Source organism: Diadema setosum, chromosome 17 (genome assembly GCF_964275005.1).
Source record: "Diadema setosum chromosome 17, eeDiaSeto1, whole genome shotgun sequence".
Classification (NCBI taxonomy): domain Eukaryota; kingdom Metazoa; phylum Echinodermata; class Echinoidea; order Diadematoida; family Diadematidae; genus Diadema; species Diadema setosum.
Window position 1 is genome coordinate 8,865,069 of NC_092701.1, and position 17,218 is coordinate 8,882,286.

General features: G+C 41.7%; 1 protein-coding gene across 1 annotated transcript in view; it reads left to right on the top strand.

The window, feature by feature from the left end:
* Positions 1–17,218, top strand: part of LOC140240711 (hemicentin-1-like) — a 142,663-nt gene that overhangs the window by 91,505 nt on the left and 33,940 nt on the right. The window contains exons 34-49 of the mRNA XM_072320475.1: positions 212–477; positions 3,257–3,536; positions 4,033–4,314; positions 4,913–5,200; positions 5,585–5,866; positions 6,593–6,740; positions 7,933–8,060; positions 8,653–8,922; positions 9,409–9,681; positions 10,512–10,708; positions 11,573–11,654; positions 12,062–12,196; positions 13,071–13,202; positions 15,430–15,617; positions 16,340–16,421; positions 16,765–17,034. Coding sequence (XP_072176576.1) covers positions 212–477; positions 3,257–3,536; positions 4,033–4,314; positions 4,913–5,200; positions 5,585–5,866; positions 6,593–6,740; positions 7,933–8,060; positions 8,653–8,922; positions 9,409–9,681; positions 10,512–10,708; positions 11,573–11,654; positions 12,062–12,196; positions 13,071–13,202; positions 15,430–15,617; positions 16,340–16,421; positions 16,765–17,034 — 3,303 coding nt within the window. The remainder of the gene's footprint in view (positions 1–211; positions 478–3,256; positions 3,537–4,032; positions 4,315–4,912; positions 5,201–5,584; positions 5,867–6,592; positions 6,741–7,932; positions 8,061–8,652; positions 8,923–9,408; positions 9,682–10,511; positions 10,709–11,572; positions 11,655–12,061; positions 12,197–13,070; positions 13,203–15,429; positions 15,618–16,339; positions 16,422–16,764; positions 17,035–17,218) is intronic.

A 17,218-nucleotide genomic window follows, 5' to 3' on the forward strand; every position in this document is an offset into this window, starting at 1 on the left:
AACAACTACCTCAATTGATTCTAAGATATTTTGTGATCACAAAGTGTGAAGACATTCAAATGAACCACAAGTTGCAACTGATAGACAAATCGCCCTACATCGACGTAAATAAAATAAGGGCAATTTGTCAATCAGTTGCAATGAAAACATCTTGACGGAAGAATTTCATGAATTTGAATGAAGCACAGGTTGTTTGTCTGTTTCTTCTAAGTCCCACCACGTGTCAGCACAGAGCGGGAGGTGATGACCATTAGGCGGTACCAGTCGGTGACGCTTCAGTGCGAAGCCATAGCTTTCCCTGCACCGACCATAACCTGGTTAAAGGACGGGGTGCGCGTCTCGACACGGCCAGGCGTCACCATCAGGAACGGAGGTGGCGACCTTCACCTCAACAGCACTCGAGAGGGCGACAGCGGCATCTACACCTGTGTGGCCAGCAACGATGTGGGGACACAGTCCTTGGATATTCTTCTAAAGGTACGAGATATACGAGGAAGATATTTTAGGACAGTTATGACTACAATTGAACCTCTCGTATCCGGACAAGTCGGGACCGGGGCTCGTCCGGATAAGGGATTTGGCCGGATACGAGAGACTCAATGCTTTATACATGTACATATACATACACATGTACTGATGTATATAGCCCATTGTAGTACCACATGTAGTAATGTGTATACTGCAACCTTTTCATTGTTACACTCAGTAACAGACCCCAAAATAGAGGTGTATGTTAATGTTGGAAGTAATATGTAATTCATGTGTGTTTGTGTAGGAGTTCTCAAGGAGTTGGGAATCCCCCTTTCCTCCCGTAATTATAAAAAAAAAAAAAAAAACGAATCATGGCGAGATTGCATCCGTATAATAGAGAGATCCGGATAAAGGGAGGCCGGATAAGAGAGGTTCAACTGTATTTCAATGTTAGAGTATAATTTTACATACATGGACTTTTCAAAAAGGTTGTGTTTAAAGGCATAATATACCAATTGCAGATGAAACAAAAACCCTGCATTAGTGCTTGAAAATAGTTCTAAAATTTGACTTAGGGATAGAAACAACCAGTGCAAAAATTTGAATTAGTATGATTGATGTTACGTATTGTGAAATATACAAAATGTGAACAATTGTTTCAATAAAAATGTTTCCAGACTAGATCGTCTACTGTTTTGGTTTGATGAGAAAAATAGCGATATCTCCATATATTTTAGGCTTTATTACAAAAATTTCATTTGGTAGGATGTTTTGTGATACAACTGACCTACACATATGCATCAAAAGTGATATCTTGAACATTTTTAAATCACTGCTCCAAAGGTAAATGGGACCTTTAAACATTTGACTGTAATAGTTCTTCCAATAATCAGTGCTTCAGATATAGAATAACCTTCGGTATCTGGTTTTGATATCACATTTTAGTGAATGTCAAGTTTAAGAAAAAGGAGAAGGACAAGAACTTTTGCTTGCATTTTTATTTCGTGAATCTTGGCGCTCTCGAAATTCGCGAAATTAAAATGCATGCGAACATTCCTCGTTTTACAGTATTGGATATTAAAGGTCCTGTTTACCTTTGGGAGCAGTTTTTTCAGAATTTTGCAAGATATCACATTTGATGCATATGTGTAATGTAGGTCTGTTGTATCACAAAACATCCTACCATATAATTTTTGTCTCGCCCACTGGAGGTGAAGGCAAGACTAAGGGATCCAAATGGCGTCCGTCCGTCGTCCGTCCGTCGCCGTCACAAATGTTAAAGTTTACCTGCAAGACTCTCTTATGATGCATAACTTGGCAACTGTTACAGCAATGGCAGCCACACTTGGGTGATAGAAGCACTAGGGGTATCTTCATGTTATGGTGTTGTCGGAGGTCATGTGATGATGTCAAAGGTCATTTGAGGTCATATATATTAAAGAGTATGTGCAAGACTCTCTTTTCTATGTTAAAGTTTACCTGCAAGACTCTCTTTTGACAAATAACTTCACATAAGTTGCTTGGATTACAACCTAACTTGGGTCATAGATGCACAGGGGGTACCTTCATGTTATGGTGCCGTTGGACGTCACAGGATAAGGTCAAAGGTCATTTGAGGTCATACGTTAAAGTTTACTTGCAAGACTCTCTTATCAAACGTAACTCGACACATGTTGCTACAATGGTAATCAAACTTGGGTGATGGAAGCACTGGGGGTACCTTCATGTTATGGTGCCGTAAGAGGTCACATGATAAGGTCAAAGGTCGTTTGAGGTCATATGTTAAAGTTTACTTGCAAGACTCTTATCACACGTAACTCAGCACATGTTGCTACAATGGTAATCAAACTTGGGTGATGGTAGATGTCTCTTGGGAAGTTGTGGTTACCACAAGGTCAAAGGTCACAGACAGAGGTCAATGAACTTTTAGGGCCCAATGTTAAGTTTTTAAGGGCACATTTCGTTAATGGCTCATAACTTTTGATCCCTTTGTCCGTTTGTGACCAAACTTGGATGGAAGATGTCCCTTGGGGAGGTGAAGGTCGTCACAAGGTCAAAGGTCATATACAGGGGTTAACAAACTTTTAGGGCCCAATGTTATGTTTTTAGGGCGCGTTTTGATTGTGGCTCATAACTTTTGATCCCTATGTTCGTTTGTGACCAAACTTGGACGGTAGATGTAACTTGGGGAGTTAAAGGTCATCACAAGGTCTAAGGTCACAAAAAGGGGTCAACAAATTTTCAGGGCCCAATGTTAAGTTTTTATGGCGCATTTCGATTATAGCTCATTACTTTTGATCCCTTTGTCCGTTTGTGACCAAACTTGGATGGTAAATGTCCCTTGGGGTGTTGAAGGTCACCACAAGGTCAAAGGTCATAAGCAGGTCAATTAACTTCTGGGAGTTACAAAAAATATTAATTCCTTGTACGTGAATGGGCGAGACACAATTTGGCACTTGCCTTGTTTTTTGCAATAAAGCCTGAAATATAAGGAGATGTCAGTATTTCTTTTTTCAATAAATCATAACTGTAGACGGTTTAGTCTCGAAACATTTTTATTATAACTATTGTTTACATTTTGTATATTTAACAATACTGGAACATCGATTATAAGCATTCAAATTTTTGCAGTGGTTGTTTCTATCCCTAACTCACATTTTAGATCTATTTCAAAGCACTAATGCTTGGTTTTTGTTTCATCTGCTAAGGGTAAATAATGCCTTTAAAATATGTTCAAGATTTTGTGTGATACTCGAGGCAAACTAATGGATCTATGATCTGTCAGGTGCAAGAGCCCCCAGTGGTCTACCTCCGCGACGATTTGCAGCACGTCCAGGTGGTTGCCGGTGGAGACATCTCCCTGGACTGCCCCACCACCGGCTACCCCAAGCCCGAGGTCAACTGGTTCAAGAACGATCGGCTGCTGTCCAGGGACGAGGTGGACATCGATGAGGACAACACGCTGTTCATCCCAGCAGCGAGCGTGGAGGATGCAGCCAAATACACCTGTCTGGCTATCAATGATGCGGGCAACTCCAGCATCTCAGTCAATGTCTCCGTCTCCGGTAAGATGTGATGACTATCCCTGCATAGGATGATCATTTTGTTTTTGTTTTGTTTTGTTTTTTTGTTACTTCCATGTGTTATTTTCATTTATTTCCATTTCTCTTTCGTATTCTCTTCATAAAATCATGAAAACGAAACGCATGAATTACAGTGTACAAAAGCAGTCTCTGGCAAACCTCAAAACATGGTGCCACCATTTTAGAATCTCTTTCTCACAAGCAGAATGGTCAAAAACAGGCATAGCCAAGTTTACTTGTGTTTATATTCCAAGATGCCATTCTGTCAAATTTCTCCAAGAGACAAAATTTATTCTACATTTATATTTATTTTATTGCAGAAGCCATGATTTTCAACCAAAATGTTACACTTTGCATTCTAGAGATTCACGAGTAAACCACTCATACACCCTATGTTAATGTCTGACTTGCAAGAGAAATTACTCCATGTTTCATTTCTGCTCCCATCTCCTCCACACCCTCCCCCTCCCCCCCACAGTCAAACCAGTCATTGAGAATTCCAATATACCTGAAGAAGTCATCGTCCTCCTCAACAATCCCGTCACCCTGCGCTGCGAGGTGGAAGTCTCCGTGCCCCAGGCAAGGGTCCAGTGGCTGAAGTTCGGGGTCCCCGTCCGAGAGGACTCCAATGTCCACATACTGGACAGCGGCCAGAGCCTGCAGATTGACCAGGTGCAGGTCAGCGACAGAGGCCGCTACACGTGCATCGCCGTCAACATCGCTGGCAACGCCACCAAGTACTTCGGCATCACTGTCCACGGTAAGACTACAAGCCGGGTTTTTTGGGGGGATGTAGAATTGATTGTTAGCCTATAAGCTGTAGATTCTATTCAGTGATTAAATTGAACCAATATCAGATCTGTAATTGCGACATCTTCACGAAATTGTGGGAGTTTTTTGGTGTCAATCTTTTTATGTTTTGAACAATTTTTTTTAATTTTTTGATTTTTTGATTTTTTAATTTTTTTTAAAGAGGATGGAAAGACCCATTTTAACAAATGCTGATGAGATTTGAATAGTGGTAGCTAACACCCGGCAGCAGAAATGAGCAAGTTTGTAATGATGTGCATGAACTTCCAAATATGGAATTGTCTTGTTACATCTGTCAATAGCTGTTGTGTTCTCAGGTTGATTTTGAGCAGTTATGGCCTGTAGGGGGAATTTTTGTCACAAGTTGCGTGAAGTATTTCCAAAGTTGTATGAAGATGCTGGCTGGTCTCAAGCAGTAGAGTTCTGGTCTTAACCTCCCCTTTAAGGGCCAGCAACATTGAATGTCGTTACTATGTTCAGAGCTTTTTAGCTGAAGGCTCAAGTTTGTTACAATACTGGTATCTTTCCCAACCACATTGCCTTGACAGTGCCACCAATGTTCACCGACGGCAACTTTGTAGAGCGGTCTGTCTATGACATCGACGAGAATGAGTTCACTCAGCTGTCTTGCCGTGCCGATGGCTCCCCCAGGCCCACCATCCAGTGGTTCAAGGACGGCCGTCTGGTCACACACAACGAGCCGGGCGTGTCGGTGTCGGCCAACGGTCAAGAGCTGACCATCCAGCGAGTCAACCGGATCCATGCCGGCGTCTTCTCCTGCGTGGCTAGCAGCATTGTCGGCAACATCACCAAGAGTTACACCCTCAATATTAGAGGTAAATTCCTCTTTTGTGGGTAGACACGTACATTGTAAGAGAGTACTGTATATACCAAAATGGCTTAGATAAAGATGAAGCTCCGATCTATGAGAAAGAGATAAGAAGAGAGGATAAGAAATAGAGGGAATAGATCAGTCAAGTTGAGATGAGAGGGGAATGTCTGGTACCTGTTTTTAAGTTCCACAACTTTTACAACTTTACACTATTGTAGGAGAAATGGTTTAATTAGTAATTTAACTTTGCCACTCAGTAATCAAATGGCAATTATTTGGCATATGACCAATTTTAAATCAAATCCTTGCTTTCAGAAGTGGTAAGTATTGCCCCTAACTTATCAAGATGTATAACATCACATTTTGTTCGCATCATCAAATCCGACAGTTTCCCCCGAGATCGAAGGAGCCGAGATCCCGCACAACGTGTCCGTCATCAACAACAGGGCCATCGAACTCCGCTGCCCGGTGTACGCCATCCCACCTCCCACCATCGTGTGGTACAAGGATGGGGTTCCGCTGCACTCCTACCGGAACGGCGTCAACATCTCGCGGGACGGCACGACCCTGATCATCACCAATGCCCAGCTCCACGATGAGGGCGTCTATCATTGCATAGCAACCAATGAAGCCGGAAGACAGATGAAACTATTCCACCTGTTGATTGATGGTATGATGTTTAATTCATCTGTCTGTTCCTACCCCCTCTGTGTCTCTTTATCTGTCTGTCTGTCTGTCTGTCTGTCTGTCTTTCTGTCTGTCTGTCTGTCTGTCTGTCTGTCTGTCTATCCATGAATTGCTATTTGTCAACATGCCATACAACGTTACTTTTGGAGATACCCATGAGGAAAATAGATGTACTCAAAAATGTGGATTGCCTTTCGTGATTGTATGACAGATTGTCATGTTTTTTGGAGCTAGCGAGAAGGATCGAGTCACAATGTAAAAATTAGAAAGATGAAGAAGTATGTAAAGTACTGTTATAATCAAACACTGTTACCCTGTTAACTTCGACTATTTTGAAGTTTTGGAGACAAATGTACCAAAACCTAGAAATCTTGATTGCATTATATTCATCATCCAGATGGGGAATCGGTTTTTCATCATTTTCACGATGACGTGCAACGTAGAATAAAAGATAAAGCAAGTTGTGAAGTGAACCTTTAGAACAAGATCTTTATCCCATTCAGTACCAGGGACTTTGGACAGTGTGTACAACACTATTGGGTTTTCTGTGCCAATTGGCGCTCAAGGTACACAAAGGGTTAAGGGGAAAAGAATCTCTGTGCAGCTCTGTGGCAAGATTTCTGTTAATTTAGTCTTGTGGTGCAAGAGTAAAGGATGCATTGTTGAACCAGTCTCAGTGACATGCACTTCACATATCCCATTCCTTTAGTCCCACCTGTGATAGTCTCGAGGGAGCCGAGGGAGATTGCCGTGACCGCGGGCCAATCCGCCACCTTGGACTGTGAATCCTACGGTGTGCCCAGACCCACCGTCACGTGGACCAAGAATGGAATCTTTGTTTCGCCTGCCAGTGCAAGGTGAGCCAGACCAGTTTTAATGTCATGATACAACATAAGTAGTCGTAGTAGTGTTGTGGTGGTGGTGGTGGTGGTGGTGGTGGTGGTGGTGGTGGTGGTGGTGGTGGTGGTGGTGGTGGTTGTTGTTGTTGTTGTTGTTGTTGTTGTTGTTGTTGTTGTTGTTGTTGTTGTTGTTGTTGTTGTTGTTGTTGTTGTTGTTGTTGTTGCTGTTGCTGCTGCTGCTGCTGCTGCTGCTGCTGCTGCTGCTGCTGCTGCTGCTGCTGCTGCTGCTGTTTGTTTGTGTTGTTGGTGGTGGTGATGGTGGTATTGGTGTTGGTGTTGGTGTTGGTGGTGGTGGTGTTGGTGTTGGTGTTGGTGGTGTTATCTTCTTTATGAACCCTTATAAGGCATTGCATCATTTAGAGAATGGTTTGCTCATAATAAATCGTTGTCATTGTTGTTGTACTTCAAGCATTTCCACATTGTCTATGTTGTCATGCTCCAAGCACTTTGTAAGAGACCATTGTCCCCTGGCATCAGAATCAAACCTGCACCTACAATCCATTCGTTGCTCAGTGTATGTAGCATCCCAGGTAGGTATCCACTTCACGGCTGACACACACACGCACACACATACATATACAAACTTCATCAATGTTGTGTTATCTACCGGTATTCATACATCTGGATCAAGATCAGGGGCTATGAATACTAGTACAATGACCTGCTGAAAGACACAAGTCCCATGGCAAGAATTGAACTCTTGATCATCTCAATGAGAGCTCAGTGCACAAACCACTTGACCTTTTTTTTTTTTTTAGATATGTTTGATCTAGGCAATAATGGCCGTATTCTTCTTTTCTTCTCTCTCTTTTTTTTTTTTTTAATCACTGAAGGAAAATTGGACCAAGTAATAAAGGATGAACTTACATACTGTGACATTTTAGCAAAGGCGTATGTGCACAGGGCAGGATATGTCGTCCCTCAGTGGAAGAGACGTAGGTCGACATCAGATGAAATTACATGACAAACACCACATACTGCCTAGTGACATTAGAGAGTGTGTGATGCACTAGAGCTTCCTTCAGCAACCCTGCTTCATTTGCAGCAAGGGAAACCTCCCTTTGCAAGCTGTAAGAATCCCTAAGGTGGGAACTTACTAGTAAAGCATTGCATCATTTTATAAATAATTTATTTGTTGTTAATGCATTAGGTATCGCATGGAGCAGTCGGGGCTTCTGCATATAGCAGCTGTCTCCGTTGCCGATGATGGTGTCTTTGAGTGCTTCGTCTCCAACTCTGCTGGCAATGTGACAAGGAGGATTGATCTGCAGGTCCAAGGTGAGAAGGGAAGAGATGAGAAGATGGAAACCAACTGGAGGAGACAGAGATGAAAGAGGGAATCACAGGGAGAAAGAAGAGAGGAAGAGAGGGCAAAAATCAAGAGAGAGGGAGAGAAGGAAACTCGGGGAAAAGAGAAGGAGAAGAAGGGAGTAGGAAATTTGCCATAGAGAAAGAGTCGATGTTTAAAAAGTGACAAAGAGATTATAAATTTGCCCAATTTTCCACTTTTTACATGCACACTTATTCAGAAACCGTAGTTCCTGCAACTAATTGACAAATTGCCCTACATGATGAAAATAAGCACTGAATTGATCAGTGTTCTAGTAGTGACCATGATAAAAGAAATCATGGGCGTACATACTCGAGCAGGATTCGAACCTACTACCTGATCTGCGGACAGGCGCCATCTCCACTAGACCACAGAGATTTCGCCCGACAGCAAGTGCGGGTTCTAATCCTTTTAGCATATAGAAGGTACTGAGTAATTTTGCAGTACCTGGAAGAATTTCATGAATTTGAATAACCCTACTTCTGTCCTTAATATCTTATAATGATTGACTTTCTTTGAAATCTGAACTCTTGCCCCTAGTTCCGCCAAGCATCAGACCAGGTCCCCCTAAGGTAACCACTCGGGTCAGCCAGTCGGTCAGGCTCTTCTGCGACGCCACCGGCGTCCCACCGCCCCAAATCGTGTGGCAGAAGAACGGTCAGCGGGTGCAGGCCAGTGACGGCTTCTTGACCATCCGCGACGGAATGCTGCAGATAGACGATGCCCAGCCATCGGACGCGGGACGCTATGTCTGCATCGCTAAGAACGGAGCCGGCGTGGATGTTCTCAAGATCAGACTGGAGGTCCATGGTAAGAAATGACAGATAATTTTGCCAGTAGTAACTTTTTATTTGGTGTTAGGTGGCAGCCCCAGGTTGCAATTTAGACCACATCTTTCTTTGCAGACTAATTTGTTTGTGTGCCTTGTTTTAGGACTCTTGAAAAGGAAGTTGGTTCACTGTGTCTTTTTCCAACATTCGATTTACCGTTTTACTATGATAGAAATTATTTTACGCTTTTGATATCAACATACTCCAAAAATCTCTGTATCCTGGTAAATAGCGGCAGCCAGACATGTTTCTTGGTAGACCCTTTCGACATATTGCAAGCTAATTCCAAATGATGGAAGATGAACTTTGAGCCCTTCCTAGAACTATGTTTTAGCTCTGAAGATATAATTAAAAAAGAAAAGAATGGTATAGGAAGTGTGCATGCTGATTCCTTTTTTTTTTTTGTTCTAAAATATTATCTCAAAAGTTGATTTTGTTTTTCCAACCCCTCCACCATCTCCTCCAGAGCCCCCATCCATCGTCACGGCAACCCAGTCTTACCGCGTCCGGGTGGACACATCTGTGGAGCTTGAGTGCCAGGTGAGCGGCATCCCACAACCCACCATCCACTGGCGGCACAACGGCCGGGACATCAACCTCGCCTCAGGCCACTACATCAAACTGGACAACAACAACCTCAAGATCCCACTGGTCAGACCAGAGGACAGCGGGACATACACCTGCATTGCTCGGAATAATGCGGGTATAGGTCAGGCTGAGAGGGTCCTTGTCGTGCTTGGTGAGTGAGAAACCATGTATGTTAAACTTTCTCCCATCATTCTGGTCAATACTAACAGCTGATCATAAAATGATCTTTTATTTTGTGGCAGGAATAATGACAATTGCTGCAAGTTTAGGCAATTGCTGTAATAGTCGTGTCTGCCCACAGTGGGTACCTACATGTATGGAAGATACAGAGAGTGGCCTTTACAGACAGTTTGACGCCAGAGACTCCAAACCCAAGCACCTTCTGATCTGGAGATTCTTCCGCCTGAAACCCTTTGCAAACGGGAGACTTCAACTTGATGTGCACAAGCGCACACCACAAGCGCAAAGCGTAAAGTTCCTTGTGGCCGGGGCCCAGGGCCGGCTTAAGGGCCCTGGAAGCTCTAGGGTTCTAGATTCTCTCTCGTGCTATCTAAGGCTTATTTTTCAACATACGATAACACTAAGTAAGAAATCATGTCAAGCGGGAGACACAGAGCCAGGGCAGGCGAAATTAAATCTCAAGTGGGAGAACGGGAGAGTTTGCAAAAATGGGCTTTTGGCGGAAGATCTCCTATCGATAGCGGGAGAATTGGAGTCTCTGTGATGCTATAGACAGGTCCTTTAACAGAGACTTACTCTCCAAGAGAATATAATTCAGCACCCACTGTACATATGTGTCTTAATTTGTTTGAGTAAGATTTTAGAAATACAGTTGGATGAATTTTAGTTTGTTGAAAAATTTAGGAATCTGGAAAGTTTAAGGGTTTCAAAATTGTTAGCTACTCTATGTTTGAAAATTTAATGAAGTTTTGTGCATCAGTACATATTAAATGAATATTTGACGAACTTTGCTCCCTGTAGACCTTCCAAGGATACCACCATTAACCCTGGAGCAGTCACAGATGGTGGTGAGTGTGAACCGGCGGGCCATCCTGTCCTGCCCAGCGGAGGGCTACCCGCCCCCCGAGGTCCGATGGAGGAAGGACGGTAGACTCATCAGCGCCTCAGGCAGGATCACCATGACGGCCAACCATGAACTCATCATCGACCGAGTACAGGTATTGGTTTCCTGCCCCCCTATCCCCACCCCCCCCCCCTTTTCATCAAATTTGTTATCAATAACAAGTGTTAACAAGTGTCGATAGTTGTTATAAGCTACTGAAATCCTTCCATCTGATTGGCTTAGAGCAAATTTGTCATAGAAGTGTGGCAGTTGTTACTGATAACAAGTTTCATGAAATGGGACCCTGAACTCTCTGTAACAGACAAAATGGGTTTTCTCCTTCCCCCTTGTGATACAAATTAACCCTTTGAAGACTGACTGATTTTTGTATAACAATCATTTCTCATGAAACTCAGCCCAAGAATACTCAGGACTAGTGTTCAATTGGTTAAGAACTCTGGAAAGTACACGTACAAGGTATAATGACTCAACTTGTTACCTTTACCAAACGGTGACTTGTAAGGGCCAGATTTTGTATTCTAATCGTGAACCCTGAATTTCTATAGGCAATGGATCAATCATAATTTCCTTCACTTTAATGCCACTAGGGGAGTTCTAATAGGTCATAGGTTTACAGTACAGTAACTCTTTGGATGTTTACCTATCCTGGAAATCTTGTACAAAACGTACATTGTACTTCAATCGGTAAGCAAGGTAGAAACAATATTTTTTTGATTTTTTTTAGCCATGTTTTACCAGATTGACTGTGAGATCGTAAAAAACAAAATCATAAGAAAATATGAAGATGTTCAGTCTTGTTACAAGGCAACATCGCTGATGGAATTGCCTCTTGCATTCTTGTTGAAACTGGGACTGATGTGTTCTCATGACGTTGCTCTGTGGATTGTATATTTATAATTTTGCACACTATTTTCGTCATCATTGGTTTGATGATATTTTTTATTGGTTTTGTCTTCAGGAAAGCGATTCGGGGACATACACCTGTGTGGCGACAAATTCCGTTGGCAGCAATGAACTCAACTTCTACCTCACCGTGCAAGGTAATAAAGAGAGCTGCCTTTGTTCCTGCAAATTTTGCTCAATTCTTATTATTCTTGTGTTACATGAACAATTCAATGTTATTCAGATATGTTTCTTGAAGATTCAAGTTGTTCCAGCTTTGTGTTTTGGTCATGGTATTCAAATAAATCTTTAGCTGATGGCTCAAAGTAATCATAACTCTGACTTTGTTCGATGATCATGGTATTCAAACAAAGTTTTTAGTTGATGACTTAAAAATATTTTGGTATCACAGTAATATTTTATTATTAGATATTAGGAAACACTACCCAGTACCTGTAAAACTAGTGCATGATTACAATTGTACATTGATATACAATAATACATCTACCATCATCTGTTTTTTAATATTTATTACACTCTACGATGATTGTTATCCCCCTTGCAGTGGCACCAACATTCACCAACTTCCCCAATGACCGTGAGCTGGTGGCTGGAACCCGGCTGGAGATGGTCTGTCAGGCCATCGGCGTCCCCATGCCGGTCATCACCTGGCTGGTCAATGACACGGAGGTCATTCCAAGTACGTTCACCCTTGCTGCATCTTTGTCCCTTATTGGTCACTCCTCATTCTTGAAATTTTACCAATAAAAACGGCAATGAGCGCAAGTCATGTATGAAACTTGACTTCTTACTCTGCGATATCTGCTGATTGGCACGTCCCCAAAGTGCTGTATTCACTGATAAGCACAGATGTCTGGAAACTAATTGTCAATGAATAGAGATTAGCTAATCCCTCTAATCCCCCTAATCCATATTATGTCACTATGGCCTTCATGATGAACAAAGCTTGGCAAGTCAGGCTGATAGGGCCTAGGCATTTGAGGGTCAAAGCTAATGGCCAGATTGGTATTGTCACTTTATAATGGCCTGGAGTTAATGCCCCTTAAATTGTCAGCTTACGAAGGCACTTTGAAAAGCAGCTAGTCACAGCCTTGCATTGAATGCCTTGCCGTGATTAGGTCAGTCGTGGTTGAAATTCTATCATCTTCCAGACCTTTATATCCAATCTCTGTACACCACCGTGCTACAGACAAAATAGTTTTGATTCATACATTTCTTTCTGGTTGTTGTAAATAAAGTTGGAGATTGTGAGAGTCATATTGAAAAATGAAAAACGAACAATGTGTCTTGTACAGGGAGAAGATTACTTCAACAGAATGACCTTAAAGTAGTAGTGATGGTTGATTGTAACAAGTTATTTTATGAAATGGAATCCCATTTTCTTTGTTCATTTTTTCACTAATAAGTTTAAATTTTATTGTAACAAAGAATTTTTCTCTGTGAGGTACAAGAGGATGACATATGTAAGGTCACAAGAATACACAGACATGTAACTGGTAAGCTTTATTTGTAACAGAAATTTATGATTTTGTTGTGATTTGCTCCCCCGATAGATCCCCCCACATTCAACGGCCGGAGTGTGCTTGCCATTGAGAACGTGAGGAAGAGCGACAGTGGAACCTACATGTGCAAAGCAGAGAACATCTTGGGCATCAGGACGGCCATCACAGCTGTGAGGGTCCGAGGTAAGAGGAGTTACTCGGCTCATATCCCAAAGTTTTCACTGATGCCATTGACCTTCCTAAAGTTTCATTGAATTTGCCATAATTCTAGGCAAAAAGCCGCATCACTGCGATGATCCCCTGCATTTATCTCCAAGTTGCTTTCTCTCCGTTGAGTTTATGTCAGATTGATAATAACCTTTGACCTCATAAGCAATGAAACTTGGGTTTCAGGGACAAATATGGTACAGTTAAACTCGCCTAAGTCGACATCGCATATGTCGAATAATCGCGCAAGTCGATAATTTTAAAAAGTCCCGATTTTTCCCCATTGACTTACGTGTATTAATTCACTCATAAGTCGAATTTTTTAAGTCGAATACTCGCTTAAGTCGATGAAATTCCAAGAACACTTTCACGGAAAAACCATTGAATTCACTGTGCCTAAGTCGGATAAGATTTTATTGTGTAATAAATCACTGTCAAAATCACGAGACGCCAGTTTTTGTTTACATACAGTATATACCAAAAGAAACTGCATAAATAAACATTAACGTTTCATTAACGCAAGCGGTTTCACCTGAATCGTTAGTAACGCAAACTAACGATTGGGAAAATTAACGTTTGTAGCAACGATGAGTAACGATCCCTAGCGCAAATTAACGATGTTTCGTTAACATTAACGATAGGTAACCTAAGAACTCACGCGAGATTTTGGTTGTGTAACGAGAAATGGTGATAGGACGACGTAGCCCCTGCCGAGTGTAGCGATCTATGCCTTATATTTAGCGGAGTCTTTTCGCGAATCGAATCTCGATTTTGCGAATGGTTAATTTGCGACCGGGGTCACCAAAAACGCACGCCGGGCCACCAAAAAAGCCGAATGTTTGCCTTCAGTTTTGGAAATGAAGCGGTAACAATCGGTTCCATAAGATGCTGAATAAATGTCAGATGTTTGCTCTTTTAATTTTGGAAATGAATAACGGTAATATTCGATTCCGTATAATACTAAAATAAATGTCGGATGTTTGCTTATACTTTTGGAATGTCAGAGATTTGATTTTGCGTTCGGAAATGAATAAGGATAAAAAAAAAGTATCCGGAAGATGCTGAAATAAATGTTGAATGTTTGCTTTGACGTTCGGATATGAAAAATAATGATATTCAACTCCATACGATGATAAAATAAATGCCGGATGTTTACTTTTACGTTCGAAAGTAAATAACAATTACATTCAGCTCCGGAAGATGCTAAAGTAAATGTCGAATTATCCCTTTGACGTTCGGAAATGAATAACAATAATAATCAACTTCGTACGATGATGAAATAAATGTCGGATGTTTACTTTTACGTTCGAAAGTAAATAACATTAACATTCAGCTCCGGAAGATGCTAAAGTAAATGTCGAATTTTCCCTTTGACGTTCGGAAATGAATAACAATAATAATCAACTTCGTACGACAATGAGGTAAATGTCGGGTGTTTGCTTTTACTTTCGAAAGTAAATAGCAATAACATTCGGCTCCAGAAGATGCTAAAATAAATGTCAGATGATTGTTTTTACGTTCGGAAGTGAATAGCAGTAATATTCTTCTCCATACGATGCTAAATAACTGTCGGATGTTTGCAGAAATAAATAACGGTAACTTTCGGACCGAACGTAGGACCGATTTAGTTTTGCTTGGTTTTTTTTTTTTTTTTTTTTTTTGTTCGGGCCACCAAAAAATAAAAATCAATCATTTTGGGGCCACCAAAATAAAAGTTATAGTGTGGAGCCCTGGCCTGCATCAATGTGGATAAAGTGTCTTGCTGAAGGGCAAATATCGGGCACACCGCTCCAGCTCTCGGCTCCAGAGTAGACAACATACATGTACATTATACATATGTACGTGTGGTGTAACTTTAAGTCGATTTTTTTCGACTTACGTACAAGTCGAAACTCGCCTAAGTCGATGTGTTTTGCTCAGTCCCGAGTTTAACTGTACCAGGGTTTTTGATCCATACCTCGTAATAGTAAAGTGTGCCAATCCAGCAAATTGGAGGTCTTAGGGTTTGAATTCTCATGAAATCCCATTTTCTTCCCTCATTCTCATTTAAATTCTATTCATCTATTTTGTTATCCTATGTAGATTTATAGAACTTATCAGTGCAATCCATGAATGAGGTTCTGATATTAAATTGGCCCATGGATCATCATATTATTTGCTGCATCTGACCAAAGGTGTCTTCTTTTCTCCATCTGGTACTCAGTTCCTCCTCGGATCCAGCCGACGCCCAGTGACACCACCCTTTCCTTGGGTCAGATGGCGGTGCTCAACTGCGCCGTGGACGGCGACCCAAAACCGTCTGTGACGTGGCTGAAGAACAACCTGCCTGTGGCTCTCACTGCCACCACCAGACAGGCCAACAACGGTTCTCTCATCATTTCACCAACCACGGTAAGGGCCAAAATCACGCTTCACATGTGCAAAACTGGCACCCCACTTTATTTCAGTAAAATAAATCAACAGAAGCTCAAGATTTTTGTTACTTATTACCATTTCCTAAGACCCACTTCTGATCAGTTATCAGTTGCTGCAGTGATTACTTCAGGGGCATGTTGCATAACATGTGTTACCAAGAAAAAAAAAACCCAACAACAACAACAAAAACTCTGGTAGGAATTGAAAACTCAGGTTACATTGTAGTATAATTTAGCTATTGTTTTTAACACTGGAAAAATTCTGTTTCAAACCAAGATGGAAAAACTCTGTTCAAAAATAAACCCAAGTTTTCTCAGGTTGAAAGTTTTGTGCAATAGTCCCCTGGTTAACATTATTGATATTTGAAATAAAACATGCTCACACAAACATATTTGTTTATATGCACTTTCAATCATTTTTGTTTCTTTTTGAGTAATGTGTTGTCATCTCAGCAACACTTTTGAAGTTGCACATCAGCACAAAATGAATTGTCTGAAACATACAAAATGTGCACAGTATTATGTCAGTCTTATAGGACTAGCTATATAGAAATGTGTAATCTGTATTTGGGAATGAGCTCGCTGAAGGTATGTACTTCTGAACTTTTTCTTCAGTACCTGAAATCTCATGTGTCCCTGATGATTGCACAAAAGACTAATGAAGTGGAATATCTTTTGCTTTTATGTTTTTTGTGTCAGATATCTGATGCTGGCTACTATAAATGTCAGGCACTCAACTTGTACGGCCAAGCTGAAGTGGAATATCACTTGGAAATACAGAGTAAGTATTATTTGAACTTGTTGAGGAGAGAAATTGAAAACATTTATTGCTTGGACAATTTTGGCTGTATGCTGTGATTTTGAATATACCCAATAAGTGTGATGATAATCATACAATGTTGTGTAACATGGATTGCAGTAGCACTCTATTATGCCAAATGGAAAACAGAAAAATACATAAAATGCATACAAATTACAACTTATAGTGCAGGGGTGCAGAACAGGTTAAAAACTTTACTCTTTTTGTTTTGGAGAGAATGATTGTACTAAACCATTTTTTCTTAGAACCATTGATTCTTAGCTGTCATCATGCACACTCCTGCTTGGTTCCTTTCGCCAAATAGGTCGGCCCACATTCGTCGTAGAGCCTGTCAATGTGACGATATCGCACGGCGACAACGTGCTGATCGACTGCGTGGCCAGCGGCGAGCCCCGCCCCCTAATGCGCTGGCAGAAGGACGGGTTCCGCGTCCTGCCCGCCGGGCGACGCACCATCCTGACCAACAACACGCTCAAGATCATGGCCGCACAGCTAACCGACAGCGGGGAGTACATGTGTCTGGCCGAGAACCTGATGGGCAGAGCGGTCATGTCGGCCCACCTGATCGTCATGGGTGAGTGGACGCCTGGTTTGCATGCATGCCTGACTTGACCCTTTGACCTCATGTGCCACTAAAGCGAAACAACCAAAATCAGCATGCCCGCATCACATTGTGCATTGTCTCATTCTTTAAAAAAAACTCTCCTTTCGAACAACCACTATGAACTATTCCTCTCTCCTGCATGGCATACAGATCT